General features: G+C 46.0%; 1 protein-coding gene across 1 annotated transcript in view; it reads left to right on the top strand.

Moving 5' to 3' along the window:
• Positions 1–478: 478 nt before the first annotated feature.
• The window catches only part of LOC143323576 (SH3 and multiple ankyrin repeat domains protein 2-like), a 166171-nt gene continuing 149323 nt past the window's right edge, over positions 479–17326 (top strand). The window contains exons 1-2 of the mRNA XM_076735501.1: positions 479–750; positions 11147–11217. Of these exons, the coding sequence (XP_076591616.1) occupies positions 11206–11217 (12 nt within the window). The 5' untranslated portion in view covers positions 479–750; positions 11147–11205. The remainder of the gene's footprint in view (positions 751–11146; positions 11218–17326) is intronic.

The following is a 17326-nucleotide window of genomic DNA, read 5'->3' as shown; positions in this document are numbered from 1 at the left end:
CTTTAGCCTCTTTGGCTGTTATCAGTCTTTGTGAAGCTAAATTAAGTCAGTGAAAATCCTTAATTTCCTCTTAACACTTGTCTTTTATTGCTCTACCTTTTAGCAGCTGTAGTTGGTAAAGATGTTTTATTAAACTGCTCCAGGCTTCACTGTATTTCTGCTATTTTTACCCAGCTCTGCTCTTGAATAGGTCCGTGTGGACGCTTGAATTTCCATTTTAAAATCTCCTGCATGTGCACTTTCACAGACGTCTGCTCCGTCCAGAGGTGCCAGAGCTGACACAGGTATCCACAGGGACTCGTCCACCTGTCTGTCTCGGGGGTGGCTTGGTCCCCCCCCCACCCCCCCTCGGTCCTCCCACCCTCCCTCCACCCTCCAGCTCCCTCCCGTGTCGCCTCGTCAGGCTGGAGATGTGCAGCTCGGAGCCGCGCTGACTGTCTGTCGCCTCATATTGAATTTCCGCGCGGCAGCAGTCGGGTTTCTCTCCGGGAGATCAGGTTTAAAAGGCGGCCGCTGCCTCTCGCTCCTCTCCGCTCCTCCTGCCATCGCTGCCCCGCTCCTCCGCCCGCAGATCCGCACTTGGAGTGGAAGTTTCTCCGTGGAGCCGGTCCGCTGGTCGCGGTGCGCCCGGAGAGCCGCCGGCATGAAGCGACGATAGGAACAAATAACCGAGAAGAGACGAGAGACGGAGGACAGCAGGACGGAGGGAATAACGCATCTGACTGAACGGGAACAGGGACGACGTCCAAGGTAAGCATGGAGCTCCTACTTTTACACCACCCTTCAAATACTGCAGTATAGCCTGTATTTCTACTGCATGGACTTGTTTGTGAGACTTGAAGTGAGTTTTGACTTCACCTCGTCGTACTTTTATGTGTGTTTAAAGCCTGCAGAGATGCTCTGCTCATCATGATGGACAAAGAGGACATAATGTCGGTCCACTCTGTGAAAGGCACCTTTTTATAAAGGTTTAGGTATAGGTATAAAGGTATAGGTGCAACAAAGCTTCTAACGAAGGCTTAGAAACACGTATTTGCACATTAGTTATAAACCATTATTTAATATGTATATTATAAGAACAGGGTCATTAATGACATCAATAGTGATGTCATTAATAAAGTCATTAATAATGGCTAATGAGTCAATTAACCAGAGGCAGGGTCCAGGACATGGACATGACAAACGTGGAGGAAAAGTTGCACAGACCTTTTTTGCAGAAGACATTTGGAAGACAAACCCAGTTGTGACTAATAACGTTATTAATTCAGTTATTTGTGAACAGAAGCAGCGTTCGTCTTGGTCTTTGCACCTGTGGGTTTCCTGCTGGGACGGGTCCAAATGTCTGCTGTGAAAAAGGTCTGAATCTGAATCATTTGACAGACACTTTCATTTCATTTTCTCTGCAGAAACTTGATTTGCAGCTCATGTTCTTGAATGTCATTTCAGTGTAATTCTGCTTGTCTTCCTTCCGTTTGTCCACTATTGTTGCTGCTTGATGAAAATTGAATTCATGCACGAGTCTAATAGTCTGCACTTGTAAACGTTAATTTGTTGCTGAGAGATTGATTTTGGTCCCAAAGCTCTGCAGCAGAGCTAAAACAATTGATTAGTGGATGGATAGATAATTAATCTGCAACAATACTGTTAATCAATTACATGTTTTTTTAAAGCACAAATCCCAGAAGCTCACTGGCTCCTCCGTCCTAAATGTGACATTTTGCTGGTTTTCCTCTTCAGAGATAAAGTGGACACTTCTGGGTTCTGGACAGACAGAATGGGACGTGTCACCTGGTCTCTGGTGATCTGCGTTTTCCATCATTTTATAGGCTAAACTGTCTAAAAATAATCAGTAGCTTCATTGATAGTGAAAGTAATCAATTGCAGCCGTGCTCTGCAGCACTCCTCCAGAAGCCGGTCAGTCGGTCCACTGGAGTCACGTCCTGAATTGATGAGCTAGTGAAACGCCAGCATCCTGCTGGAGGAGCCCAAGGGATTCTTCTCAATCTGGCAACCCAAAAGGTGTTCTGTTTAATGGCTTGTAAGTGACCCATAAAGCACTTCTCCTACTTTCAAAATGTCCCCTTGATTACATAGTCCATAATGACGGACATGTCCTCAGTGACACAGACCTGGGTCTGTTTGATTCCTTTGTACCTGATCAGGAGCCAGTTTGAGCTTGAAATGTGCTTTTCTTTACATCATAAAAAGACTTTTGTAAGGGAGCAAACGACAGTGTTTCGAGCCCATTAGGAAACAAACGACACAAGTAGCCCTTATAAACAGCGCCTTCAGGTTTACGTCCTGTTTTTGTTTTTGAGCTTCTTTCTTCTTGGCCGACGCGTCTTTGTGAAATGTTTGGTTCTAGAAGCTCAGTGATACTCACAGGAAAACCTCCGTAGTTGATAAAGTGACGGCTAACACGCTAGCCAGCGCGTAACTGTCCGACCACGTCTGAACGCTAAAGTGTTTACAGCAGCGAACGGCTCCTCTCAAAGGTGGCATGAAAAGCTGGTCTTCATGAGATAATAGCAATAATCGTTAGCAGCGTCCGTTTCCAGACAGTCTGTCCTGGCACTCTGCTGGATGCACGAAATGTACGAATGCACAATTATTTAACAACTCAGATGTTTCTTAGTTAAAATCGATGAGAGACTTTCATTTCTGATGGAGTATTCTGGCGTCTTAACTGACTGTTAGCAAGCTTTTTAGCTCGGAGGCTAATGCGACAGTAAGGTCAAACAGCTGGTTGGTATTCGTCCCGCTGGCTCCTGTCTGATGACCGCCTACAGACCTCCTCTGTGGACAGCTCATATTCCAGCAGAGGAGGTTAAATCAGTGGATTGGCTCTGCCTACGTTCCCTCAAAGGTCAGAGCTGCCAGGACGGCTTTCTATTGGTCAGATAAAGCATTTGCACAGATCGCCCGGCGGATCCATCGGTGTTGGTGCAGATTTTGACGTATTGAGTGTTGGTGTGACCGAGCAGGAAAACCAGCCGACACAGAAACGTACACAGACGGCCTCCTGCATCTGCTCGCCTCATTACTTCATCACTTCCATTTTTTTTTTTTCCACCTCTCCCTCCCGTCTGCCACTCACTCCAGGCGAGGTCTCACCTTATGTCTCTGCTCTCATTCATAAAAACACTTTGTGTGACTGTTGGTGCCTTGAATTGAGTTCTTAACGCAGAGTAAGACTTCCTGTACAGGTGTGTTTTTACGGTGCCATGAATGAATGTCAGCTCAGCACCTGTTCATTGTAGAGCTCGACTTGAGTCGCTTTGCTTTGTGTCAGACTGGAACATCATTTTGTACTTCTTTGAGAAACAGTAATATCTGCAGCTTTGGATTAGTCCGGTTCATACAATAACATTTTCAGGAGCAAGTGAGCATGCGGGGACTTCGAGGTAAATGAGGTTTCTCTTTGGTTCTTTCTAAGGCTGCTGTTTCATGAGGCTTATGTTCGAGTGTGTGGAGTTTCCAGGCTTTTAGCTGATTATTTGTTATAATAATGCTGGTGATGAACTCTCAGAAAAAGGCAGCAGAAACTCTCGGGGTCCAACTCGATGTCTTCACTTTGCTTATTTTGTCCTAAAAGTATAAAACCAAAAAACACAAAAAATCTCCCTTTCTAGACGCTGGAACCAGCAAATGTTTGACACTTTTTCTTGATAAGTGACTTAAAATGATTAATTAATCACCCAGCTTGATTTCAATTAACTTCCTGAGGATTGACTAATTGATTAATGACTGATGATTTCAGCAGCAGACCTCCTGTCAGTGGTCAGTTCAGCATCTCTTTGAGCCTGAGATGGAGCTCTTTTTGAATCTGGGACCAAATTCCTCCATGAAATCAACAAACATCGTCACTTCAGTGTGATGAAGAGCGGTTGTGCCTGAAACATCGCTGTGGTGCAGTAAGCGAGTGCACAGTGCAGCCCTGCAGTGTGCCAGCTGTTTATTTGTTTACTTCATGGTTTGCTCGGTCTCGGCTCAGCACCTGACCTCTCGGTTCAGGATCAGGAAATCCTTCCAATTCGACAAAGCTTCCCATTTTTCCAAAGGAAGCAGACAGAAAGACAACTTCTCAAAGTGCTTCCTTCAGGATCACTGTGAGCTGCGACAATTTCACACGTTTCGAGCTTGAATCAAGGCAGATAGAAACTGGAAGTCCATAGAAAATCGCAATATGTGATAGTGAGAACGGCAGAGAAACCCTCAGGACCTCAGGCAGGGAGGCGTTCTTTTCAGGAATAGCTGTTCAGTTTGGATCCTGGTGTCTGAGGCAGCGCTGGGATTTGGGATTTCACCAAACCGTATGATTTCAGCCGCTGCCTCGCTCATCTGTGACATCCAACCTGAGCGCGCGAGGACTGGCATTTACTGTTGGCTCATTTACGTAAATGTCAGGTGTAAGCATAGAGGTGGGCGGACCATCTCGTTTACCTCGAGATGTTTAATTAATGCTTGACGGCTCTGCAGCCTGCACCTGCTGCCTCCCTTCAGTGTTACAGCGTGTGTCGTGCATCACGCCACCGTTTTCTCTCCTGCCTTTTCAAAAGGTTTTCCAGGAATATTAATTCAGATGGCCGTCCATTTCCTCCCCCAGCCTCTTTTTGTTCGCTGGACACGGGAGAAGCTGATTCATGCTCAGCTGAACTGCTCAGTTCACTGATGTGGACACGGTCTTGTGTGCTGATGGTAATCTGAATGGGGTCAGGGGTCAGGGGTCAGGGGAGTAACTCCTCAGCTGTTTTCTGCTCCTCGCTTCCAGTTTTTCACACGTCTGAGTGAGGGTGTATTCAGCGACCTGGAGTGTAGCGCACGTGTTAAACCTGACTATGTTTGTTATTGCAGCTCATTTTTCCTTCCTCGTCTCTGTGGTGATCCGTCCATGATGAAGGCTTTTGTGGACGTTAAGTTTACAAGGACAAGAACTTTGCAGAAATCCTGCTGAGACTCATACTGTAGGAGGACAGGAAGTAGAAGCAAACGATAGAGGCTGTGGAGCTGCTTCAGACAGCTCAATGAATAATCACTGAAAGACTTCACTGAGGGTCGTCTGAGCTGTGGTTGACTCTTCTTCATGGCTGCTGGATGCTGATTCCAGTCAAACAGAGAGCTCCTCTGAAGGTGCTGTGGATCTGTAACCCCTCACATTCCTGTTTGTTTCTGTTTGATGTGATCGTCTTACTTACTGTGGCGAGCTGGCCGACGCAGATGATGTGATGGATATGAAGATACCATGACAACCATTAGACGGTGAGAGCCGTGATTGGTCGGCTCGGGCTGTTTGTGTTTCCGATGGCGGTGAGGATCGTTAGCTGCCGCAGTTTAAGTGAATGAAAGGATGTAAATGCGGTTGTTAATGAATGCCTGGTTTTCTGTCTTTGGTTGGACGAGGCGGACCTTCCCATCAGCGCTCTGCATCACAGAGTAGAAGGTTCAATGTAAACACAATTACTTCAATTCTCTCTCCTGGAAATCTCCGTGGTGTGCGACTAATCCGCAGCAGCAAATATGCTTTGTGGGAAATGTCACGCCACCCTCGTTACATTGTGCGCTGTGCATATCTAAATGTGGAGCGTTTGAAAACAGGAGCTTTCATTTAAGGAGATGAAGTTTACAGAAAACAGAAATTAATCAAGAGTCGGTGTAGTAAAGCGCAATTATGGTTCAGTCATGATGAGCGAGTTTCACAGCACGGTTTGGCTTTGGTCAGATATTTTAAAAAGTCAGTGCTGATTTTAAACATGAGATGGGATTTGTTGACCTTTTTAATATTCAACCAAAGCACCATCTTTCCAGAGCCTGACCCAAATGTGTTAACAGCGAAGTCATAACCACACGGCGGGGATGCAGGACATGAACGCTGGTCTCTGGTTTCCTGTGGTCGGTCTGAAACCTGCAGATTTGGCACAAGGCAGCAGGACATGCTGATAGTCTGAGCGCAGGCTGCAGGCCAGATTCATTAACTTTGCTAATTTGCACAGATTACACACCTGTATGGCCGTCCTCGAATGAAATGAAAGCATATAAAGTCACGCCTCTCCTCTGGAGTGGGAGTTATTAAAAGTCATTCTGGGAAATGTAGGAAGTGCTCAGGAAAAGTCCACCCGCCTTATCGTAAAACAGATAAATGCAAGAATATCAGACAGAGAAGAAAATGGACAACCTGAGGTCCGCCGACGCCTCGCTCGCCACAAACTCACCCTGAGACCACCGGAGAGCACGGCCCCTTTCCTGCTCCTCATTTATCACTGCTCCGACACAGGAGCCAGGGAGGGGGCAACAGGAAGTGTGTGTGTGTGTGTGTGTGTGTGTGTGTGTGTGTGTGTGTGTGTGTGTGTGTGTGTGTGTGTGTGTGTGTGAATGAGACAGCTTGGGATTTTGTCATCAGCAATGATCAAAGTCAAACTCGGGGACATCTGAGTCCAATCACTCCATCAGCCCTGGAGTGTTTATGCAGGGAGAGAGGGAGCAGAGGAGGGAGGTAAAGATGGTGGAGCGCCATGAACGAGAGATGGAGCACAGAGACAAACAGAGGACGGGAGGGAGGCGCTGGATGACAATCTGTTGTGCCTCCAAACTTTCTCATCTCTCTCCCACTCCCTTCCTCTCCCTCCTCTCCTGCCTCTTTCATTTTGCCTCTCCTCCCTCCTCGCCCACCCGGCCCGCCTGTGGCCTCCACCTGCTGCGACTCGCATCTGCTCAGAAAAAAAGCTGATCTTTAGTCTTGGCGGGAATCCCCAGCATGCCACTGCCTGCTCAGACCGGGACTGGTGACGTAGGGCCGTGCAGCCGAGGATGGGTGCTGGCCCTCGGAGCTGAGCGTCTTACCTGTAGTCTTTGCTCCAGGAAGCAGATGGCCTTTTCCCGCTGAGCTTCGTCTGTGAGGAGAGTAGAGATGGAGTCTGCGATGAGCTGATGGCAGACACACATGGACGGCTTTGAGCTCGGTGTGCTTTGGTTTAGGGCTGCAGCATCTAATTGGTTCAATCAATTAAAATAGATTGAAAAAATAGTTGCCAGTGAATTTCATCATCAGTTAGTTGAATCTACGTTAAGATGGACGGCGTCTCCTGAGGTGGCTGCTGTGAGCCAGCCAATGGCGCGCCTCCATGAGCTCAAGTGATGAATTACAGGAAATTACGCCGTCTGCTTTTTCTCTGGAGTGTTTGGAAAACGGCGAGACGGAGACCAACAATACGAAAAACGAACACACGACACAGAAATGCTTTGTGTGTGTTTTCAGGCTCCTGCTTTAAAGCTAACGCTTGCTAAAGCTAACACCCCTGACTTCATTTTTTTTGGAGAGGCCATGTTTGTACTTCCCTTGCCAAGATGTTTGAAAGAGTTTTTTGATAAGACGAGGAATAAGTTTAGTTTTTTGAATTAATGGAAATAATAAAATTCAGCTTCTTTCCTTTTATTTCATTAATAATCGTTTAATCAAAAAAAATAATCGACAGATTAATTGATTATCAAAGTAGTTGTTAGTTATTCTGGATTTTTTAAATGTATCTTTCCTCCTCCTGTTCGTAAGTGTTTTTGTATGAACACATGGATCTAATTTCTTATTGTAGTGATGAATCCACAGAATTATCACCCAGCTCGGCAGTTTTAGGTCATAGTTTTGGTTTTATGGGACATTTACTTCATGATTCCGTCTCAGAGCTCGAGTCAACCTGGTTTCCACAGTTGGCAGAACACCGCCTGCTCAGGACCAGTGGCAGGTAGACAAAGTTAGCAGCTAGATGGTGAAGATAGTGGAACATTGAGCAGCTGAAGATATTTCGAGTAGAAGAATGACTCGTTAGGAATCTAGAAACACGACTCCAGATCAATGCAGATGTCTGCTGTTCTATGAATAAGCAGCTGTTTGCTCATAGTTGTGGAGTTTAACTCCCAAGTGATCAAAAATCCTCTTTAATGGACCTTTAAGATCCTGGTTGATGCTCTGAATTTGTCCCATTGGCCAAGCATTAACAAAAAATCCCCTGGGGCCGAAAAAACAGCATGAAGAGATGCAGACCACCGTTACCCAACCTCAAACTCCAGAGTCCAGAGTCCATTTCACGTCATTTATTCATGGTTCCCATCCAAACAAACTGGGCTGAGAGATTCATCACGTGTTAATGAAGACCTGTCGTCAGACAGTGCAGCGCTGAAGCAATAATCGCATGTTTGACGTACATCCACCAGCGTTTCTCGTCCTAATAACTTCAATATAAACGACGGTGCAGATCGAAGAATCGTCGGCTGTAATTTGTCTCAAAAAGTGGTCCGACAGAAGGACGGTCCTGAGTAATGTGCAGTACATGTAAGTGTGCGTTTGGCTCCCGGTGAATCCTCCGAGTGGTAAATTTCATGTATAACTGCAGCTGCATTCACACCGTCTGTATTAATATACCTTTTTCACGTTGAGTGGAGTTATGCAACCGCTGAGATGTGCCGAGCTGTTATTGTGCAGCGTGTTTGGTCAGTTGTGCTTTAACCTTTTCTCTCTGCTGAAAATCTGGCTGTTTCCTATGATTTATTGATGGAAATCTCGTTTGTCACTTACGGCTCACTGCCAGCTTTCCTCCAGATTCACCAATCACAAAGCTGTAAGCCGCCACTCAGGACGCTGAGGTCGCCACGCCGTGGAATCCTGGTTTGATTATGAAGTGTCTGTACAGGTGACTGATCACCTGTCAATCAAACGGCACTCTGATGGCTTTTCTTTGGATTTTGCATTGATCGTGTTTTTGAGAAACAGTGCAGAGGTTTGCAAGCAGCGGCGCACTTTCATTGGTTGAGACATTCTGGGCGTTGCAACACGTCCTCATACCTGAATGAGAGAATCGGTCATTAAGCGGCTGGACCTTCATCACCTGGTTACCTTCATGAAATGGTCACAGTGATGTTGGTTTGGGTTAAACTAAGTTTGCTACAGAGGTTAAATTCATACGTCAGTTCGGTTACGTTGTGTATGAACATGACTTACTGTGAGTTAAGAACGTCATGCAGGTTTAGTTACGTCGGCACTGACTTTTGTTTTTTGACATGTGTGACCTCATACACCTGAGAGTACCAGCAACAGGTGTGCAGGCTCTTCATCATCACATGGTTAACATCTCCTGGTTAAAAGTCATGTTTGTTTGACCCGTCCATCCCTCCCCCTTCCTCCATATGTGGACTTTTTCACTCTTTTCACTACGTCTCCAGACTTCCTGCTTCGCTCCCATCATAATTACTACGCCCACTAGAGGTCGCTGCATCACGAGAAGCGTTAATATGTGCCATAATAACCTGCTTCCACAGGCGATCGGCCATTTTTCTGATGAGGATCAGCTGCATAAACCAAGAAATCTGAAGAAGAGTCAGACAAAAGTAACGAGCAACAATCTCATTTACATTTCAGCAAATGTAGTTACTTAAGTTAGTTTAAAAAGTAATTAGTTACATTTCCAGTTACCACCAGAAGCAGTGAGATCACCGTGACTACGCTGATTATGAGCGTCGCTTGTTCTTCAATGGAGAGAAAATATTTTAATCATGGAGGGTTTACATTCTCGTGGCTCTCTGAAAGGACCAGAGCAGAACCAGGACGCTCTGCCACATCTTCATCATTATCATCCTCATCAGACCGCAAGAGACTTTACACTAACGAGTGAAGAAACATGCAGATGTTGTTCTGCTGTGACTCGTTTGGTTTGGTGCTGCTGTGTTGGCCACTCAGCGGGCTGCTGACACGACGTTTGAATAAAACTTTATCAGGCGTTTTGTGTGCAGACGTTACCTGTTGACTCGTTAGGTGAGTAGATAACGAGTCCGTGGTTATAGAGTAAACAGGAAACACCAGAATCCATCTGTGTCCGTCATCATTTGTTCCGTTCATACTTCTTTGTTGTTTGTTGTCACTTTCATAATATTCACTTTGCTTTTCACTGAGTTTAACATCGTGGCGTTGAACGTGGACGCTGTCACTGACTGACTGACTGACTGACTGACTGACTGACTGACTGACTGACTGACTGACTGACTGACTGACCGACCGCTGTGTTCCTCATGCTCGTGCATTGGACAGGCTGCTCATTCATTGTGCAGACCTGTGCTTTGCTCAGTATATAACCTCCTCTTATAGCGTCCTTACACAGACGCACAGTGACGGATCTGCTGGTTCTGTTCAAGATGATTTCAAGGATGATATTCAGCTGAGGAAAGAGCACAACTGCTGATTTTTATTCCATCTTTGATCTTCAGCTGTTTACTTGTTTGCTTTACCCCCCGTCCCCCTCCTCTTCCCGCCCTTCCTCGGAGGGTTGACTGTGTGCGCCGGCAGTTGCATCAACAGCAACATTACTGTGTAATCAGCTTCTATTGAACATAAATTTGAATGCAGTTATTATACAGGAAGGTCCTTTATTATGCGTTAGCTCTAATTCTAGGTCAGGACCTCAGTGTGGTGTGACGTGTTAGTGATTGAGCTTCAGGTTATCGTGCCTCATAATTCTGTTATTGGTACAAACAGACACATCATTTGATTAACGCACCATTAAATTATCACTCGGAGAGATTTCAACCTCAGGAAAACACATGTTCGACCTGGAATCAGTCAAGTTTCACAATATTGGGAATTTCCTCACACAGCAGGAAGGAGCGCACGGAGCATAAAACAAATAACCGGCGGCGTAAATCAGAATTTACAGAAGCTGCCCCCCTCTCCCACCCACCCTCTGTGCTCTGCAGGGAGAGGAGTGGGGAGGAGAACTGTTGTAGGTGGACTGGTTGATGTGATTAATGCTGATGCTTTGTGTTTAACGTGTTGCATAATCAGAAATGGGATTTGCATGTGACAAAGCGTCTCACTCAGTGTAGAAGTCTTAGATAAGACGAACCATATTCATATCCAGAGTCCTGTCTGTCTGTCCGTCCGTCCGTCTGTCTGTCTGTCTGTCTGTCTGTCCGTCCATCGGTCCGTCCGTCCGGCGTCATGTGAAAGCATGGAGTTGGTGTCTGTCCCTCGTGGTGGTGGAGGTCTGTGCTTCTCACTGTGAATCTGAAATGTTAAAGCTGATAATGTTTAGAGCATCTCGAGGGCTCCGGTGATTTAATTTACCGTTGACGTCTCTGCCCCCCCCCCTCTTCTCTCCTCCCCACTCAGGGAGCCTGGGTGCAACACTGAGAACTCCTCCTTGAGAGAGCTTTTCTCCTCTGGATGTTATGGCTGAAATGGTACGTAGGCTCGGTCAAAGCTAAACCTGCAGATGAAATGAAGTGGGATTATTAACTGAGTGTGCATGTCCCTTTCTCCACGGATCACCTCACGCTGGGCTGGTTCAGGTGGAACACAGAGCTGTTTTATGAAGGAATGTCGAGCCTGTGATGGATTTTCTCCGCCCGGTAAAGGCCAGGGATCATTCAGATCAGGGGTGGGCGACGTGGATAAAGTGTCGTGGTGGTAAATTCTCTGGAAATCATTCGTAGAAAGTCATTGTTTGTGGATAATCCTGTGAAGGTAGTTCATCACACCGACATAAAAATCCTATTAAGCAGTCAGGCTCATTGATTAGAGTCACTGCTGCACAAGTCCAACACAAGCAGAGACGTTAAAGGAAAAGCTGCCTCAAAACAGCAAAATCAGATGGTTGAGTTCTCTCTGTTCTCTCAGGATCGATATATTTTTATGTATAAATGTGGATATATTTCAGTTTTAATGCAGACCAGCCTCCAGTCTCTCATTTCCTCAATGAAGCCATAATCTGAGGAACAGCAGCAGCTCCAGACGGTGGAGAAGGCTGAAACAGCTCGTATGTGACGTGTCCGGTCATCTTTCCTCAGTGCTGCAGCTCATCGTGTTTCCAATGGAAGGATGACTCTGAGGTTCATGTGCTCACTGTCAGCCGTTCATTACCTCCAGCGCAGAGGTCGTGTCTCAGTCCGGTTCGTTGTGGGAGCGTGTAGCATGTGCAAATGAGGAACAGGCTACTTTTGATGCAGATCTTTTACTCTTCCGCTAACATTGGCGACTAAATGGTGTAGAAATCTGTTCACAGGGTCCAGGGATCCTCTGGAGCTGCTTGGAGTTAGTTCATCAAGACGATACTTGCTGCTGTCCAGCAAGTGAAACAGCTGATCAGTGATCGATGCTGCCAGGAAGCAACACTCGACTGTTTGTCTCCAAACAAGTCAAAGCTGCTCTGTCAGGATGCTCAGGATGATTTGATCCTTCTGACTGTTGATCCAAAAACGCCCTCAAACAGCCTTAAAGATGAAGGTCAGGTCTCATCCTGAATCTCTCTCAGCGTCCACTGACGTTTGATCGTACGAGAGTTTCAGACCACGTTCAGAAAACTCTTTGATCACTTTGATCATTAGAATAATCAACGACCTCAAGGCTGCGTGTGGTTTCTCACGCAGACGTTACTGAAGAGTGAGAAGAAGGTTTTCACACAGCAGAGATTCACGTCCTGCTGTCAGGACTCAGCAGACCAGCGCAAAAGACATTCAAGTGTCAGAAAGCATGTTTGGAGACCCTGAAAAGTGAGAAAATATGACTGCAGCCGTCGCCACAGAGCCGTGCATGACAGGGATACAGACTGTTGGACATGACGCTAAATACCCAGGAAGCATCCTGCTAAAGCAAAGTGTCCATGGCTGAAACAGGGACGGACAGAATCCACACAGTCAGACTCGATGACACTGATTTGATGAACACAACATTCATTTTCCATTAAGTTATGTTGAATTTTAAACCCTTAATTCATTAAGATTAAGACTGTAGTTGTTCAAACAAGTGTTTTTCTGACTACGAGGTATATGATCAAGTCATCGAATGGTTCCTTAAAGCGCTTTAACGAGACACTAAAGAACCAAATCTGTTCATGACGAAGAGCCAAAACAATGAGAAGATGTTCCTCTGAGCGGCAGCTGCTCGTCCTCTGATGTCCTGGAGGCAGCGGTGTTGGTGTCTGCAGGCTGGATGCAGCCTGTCGGTCTGAAAAGAGGAATCTGCTGCACAGACTTGACATCCAAACACTGAGGGGTAACGAGGTTCGCCTCTCTGTGCTTCAGGAAAGGAACCAGCAGGTGTTGGAGTGTCTGAATTGTTGATATTTTGCTCCTTTTGTGTCGTTTTGTGCAGCAGCAGAAAAACTGACTTTTTGCATTTGTAATAAATCACAGTTTACTGAGCCTTTTGGTTCAGCAGCATGTTTTCATGCTCGTTATATCACATTATCCAAACACTCACCAAGCGTGTGTTTGTCGGCGTGTGTGTGTGTGCCTGCAGGTGTGTGTGTGCGTGCGGTACAGTGTTTATTCTCTCTGCTCATCTCGCAGTCCTTAAATGTGTGTCATTTATCTCATGCAGTTCCATTGATTGTCCCCCCATCGCTGTGCCTGGCGGTGATTGGACACTTTTCTGCACTCGTCTCGTCTCCCCACTGTTCCCAGCAGCAGCGGAAAGGCAGCGAGGCAGCGCTGTAACATGTTCCTTTGAGCCGCTGCCAATTTCATCCTCAATTTGTCTGCATTTTGTTTTATAGTAGGTTTTTTTAGCTGTTATCTGGAAACGCTGCCATGGGATGTGCGATAGCAGAGCTTTCCTATTGTAGCACTTTCATTGTGAACATGATGAGTTGTTTTCTTTTTAAATTGGACCCATTTAGTTTGGACCCAGATGGCTGCTAATACGAGGGACGCGAGCACGCGAAGGCTGCTCGGCAGACGACAATATGACCGCTCAGAGATAAAAAATGGGACTTGGAAAAAACACCGAAAGTCTGAGTGTACGTGTGGGTGGTGGGGGTGAGGGTGGGGGTGGGGGTCCAAGTTTTTGAGCGAGCAAATAAATTACCAGCCAAGTGAGCAAATTTGGCAAAGAAAAGTGAGAAGAAGGGCAGGAGTTCCAGGCAGAGCAGAGAATAAATCAAAGGGAGATGCAGAGAGCTGAAGGTACTGAGTCACCGTCCTCTGGGCCCGCCGGCTTCAGACTGCACTCACTGATCATGACGTTAGCTTCAGCGGCTAAAGTGAAACCAGCAGGACTCTGGGACAGGAGCAGAAATCCTAGCAGGACCGGGAACTCTGCCTTTATGCCACTGACTGAATTACCTCTGTGCCAGCAAGAGTCGAAAAATTTCAGTACCTCAGGAGTAAATGTCATCAGTGTTAACGAGCCAATAAGCATGCAGCATTCTCGTACTAGGCTCTACCAATGCTGGTGATTGGCTGTCGATCATTACGTGTCAAAGAGGCAGGCAGGAAACACTCTGATGTTACGTTACAGTTTTTGCCACCAGCTGCTCGTCACCACAGATAAGAGATCTTCATGCTGTTCGTTAGCGAGCCAGCGCGGCTAACCTGAACCTGCTCGTTAGCACGTCTGTTCGTCACGTTGCTCCGGTTAACCTGGATGATTAACCCAGGCGCAGAGTAAGCATGGTGCTGCTAACAGACCGTCTGGCGAAAGAAAGAAATCCACCTGAAGTCGACACTGTGGATGACTGTCACACCTGAGCTAGCTGCTCTTTAGCACAGAGCACGAGAGGTCTCACTCTGCTTCTTTTTCCCAGTACCAACACCAACGCAGTCATTCCCGCCTTCCTCTCATGACACCACAGCAAACTCTTCCTTACCGATCAATAAATACCCAAAGAGATTTAAGTTTCCCATCAGGCAGCTTTGCTGTATTCTCATCTCTGTTTACAGTAAATTAAAGTCAAGACCGACGTGTAAGGACAGACATGGAGACGAAGAATAACAATGCATTTCGCTTCAAGGCTTCACACCACGATGACATCTATGATAAATTTGTGTCAAAGAGAAAACTCACCCTCAAACTGTACGTGACTCAAAGCTGAGGAGTCAGAACTGTTGCTTCCTACATGCAGTTTATTATTGTCTTGTAATGTGTAGTGTTCTCTCTCTGGGTGCTGGTGGAAGCAGCGCACAGCAGCACTGACCCACTTTCTCCACATATAGGTCGTATTAATAATTTATGTTCTATATGTATATATGTTCCTGCTGCCGTGTGTGTGTGTGTGTGTGTGTGTGTGTGTCTGTGTGTGTGTGTGTGTGTGTGTGTGTGTGTGTGTGTGTGCGCTGTGTTTGGTTGGCCTTTATTCTGTTCGGGGGAAAAGATCAGCGGGATTTTTCACAGATTCAGTGAGGAAACATCGTCCGGCCTGCAGGCCGGCGGTGTCCAGGACTCTGCTGCGTTCTCTGTCTCGTGATTCACAGTTAAAGTCTGCACTTCCTGTCGAAGCAGGATGCTGGTGGTGATACTGGTCTTATTCCTGTTCAGCTAACAGCGTTCAAGCTCTGACATTTGGTGAAATGTTTTCTCAGAGGAGCCGTCGTTGGAGTTTACCGTTCACGTTACATAATCTTTCCAGTCCTGGTTGATGTGGCGACACCTGTGGTCAGGTGTGGTAACAGCAGGAGTGTGTGTGTTGAAAGTGATGATGCTCCGTCAGACGCAGCAAACAAGCAAATCAAGCTAAGCGGATTCATTGGACGATGCATTGCATTGGGTGATGTTTTCTGAGGAGGAACAGTCGTGTCGTTCCTTTAAACTGTCGGCTCTGATCTGACCTCATGTGAGTGAATGCAGCGGAAGCTTTCTGCACAGCAGCACACACCTGCCCATCTGTGGGCACTTTGCAAGGCAGGTACGCTGCTGTGATTGGTCAGTCTGAACTGGAGGCTCGCTGATACAGATGCTGATGTTGTTGTTTTGCATTTGATAAAAGAGAAAAACTTAATAATAACAAATGAGACACTTCCTGCTGAGCTCAAATGAACATTCAACGCTCGTGTTATTGTCTGCTTTGTCTCTGCCCCCCGTCTGCCTGCACCTCTCTTTAATAAAAAAATATAAATTAAAGTTTTATTGCACTTAACACCAGCATTTATTAGCAGATAGCAGCTTCTCCTCGTTTCTGAGAACTAAAATGTTAAATAAAGATAAAGATAAATAAAGGGTGTTGTTGCACACAGTAGCATCCAGCAGCTGTTTTTGGCCCCAGTGAACATTTATTTAACGCTCATGTTTTATTCCACTCGAATGTGAAAGTAGACGATGAAATCCTTCTGCTGAGCAGGCTGCATGTTTCTTTACGCCTGTGTGATGTTTGCCTTCATAAACTGATTCAGTTATTTAATTATTAAACAAAAAAGGACTGAATGGAAGTGAAAACGTCTGTTACAAAACACAAAACACTTTATTTCCATTTTATTAGATCATTGAATGCAGTTCACGTATTTTATGTTCCCTTTACGTTCAGCTTTATTCTCATTATACAAGAGGACGGCACAGTGAGATGCAGCTGCAGCCTCCTCCATGCTACACACACACACACACACACACACACACACACACACACACACACATTTCTAAACAAATACTGAAATATTTAGAATTAGAATAGTGTAAAACAGTAAGTTAGGCAATAAAAATGCATAAAATAGCACTAAATGAATAAATACAGAGTAAAGCTACAGACATCCAGTTATGTGTGACAAACATGTAGAGCATGTCAGTGTAATGTTGAAAATGCAGATTTAATGCAGCAGCTGGAGAGAGATTGTTTAATAATGTGCATAAGAGAAGCAGCAGAACAGTAAAGTCTTCATGTGAAGCAGCGATCAGTTATAAACCTACAGTAACAGAGTGTGTGCATGCAGCACAGTCTGTCAGTCCTGTGTGTGGAGAACAGGTCGACAAGGCGGACTCCAGCGTTACAATGAACTGCTCTCTGAGACATAAAAATCACTAATATTCTGACTTGACTAACATGCTGTGCGTTTAGTTTTAGTCTGATTGAACTGCTGCAGGAGCTGAAATAACCAGTAAATCAGCGAACTCTGGACCTCGCGCTCCGTTGAAGCACCACAGCTGCAGAGCAGAACTGCCCAGGAATTCACACATTAGAAAAAATGGCTGTAAATGTGTCACGAGGTAATTTGAATTTGGGTGCACAGTCCCAATAATGTCAGCGTTTAAGCATAACCCGGAGACGCGGGCACGGATCCCACGTTCACATGGTGCTAAATCAGACCCGCGAGAGCCGAGAGCGCTGAGAGTGGCCAGATAACGAGCTGGAGGTCCTTAAAGAAGCCAATTAGCCCCAGTAAGCTACAGTTTCTGGCAACCCGGGGGAAAGGATGGAGTGCACGTATACTACACACACACACACACACACACACACACACACACACACACGTCTTTCCTCTTGTCTCCCATCCATTTTCACTCCTGGCTCTTACTCATTTGCATAGTAGGAACACACACACACACACACGTGCACACACTTTTTTTGTGGTCCCCAGATTTCCACCT

This window comes from Chaetodon auriga, chromosome 1 (assembly GCF_051107435.1).
Source record: "Chaetodon auriga isolate fChaAug3 chromosome 1, fChaAug3.hap1, whole genome shotgun sequence".
NCBI classification, from domain to species: domain Eukaryota; kingdom Metazoa; phylum Chordata; class Actinopteri; order Chaetodontiformes; family Chaetodontidae; genus Chaetodon; species Chaetodon auriga.
The sequence above is the reverse complement of the archived record's forward strand: the minus strand, read 5'-3'. Positions and strand labels throughout refer to the sequence as shown.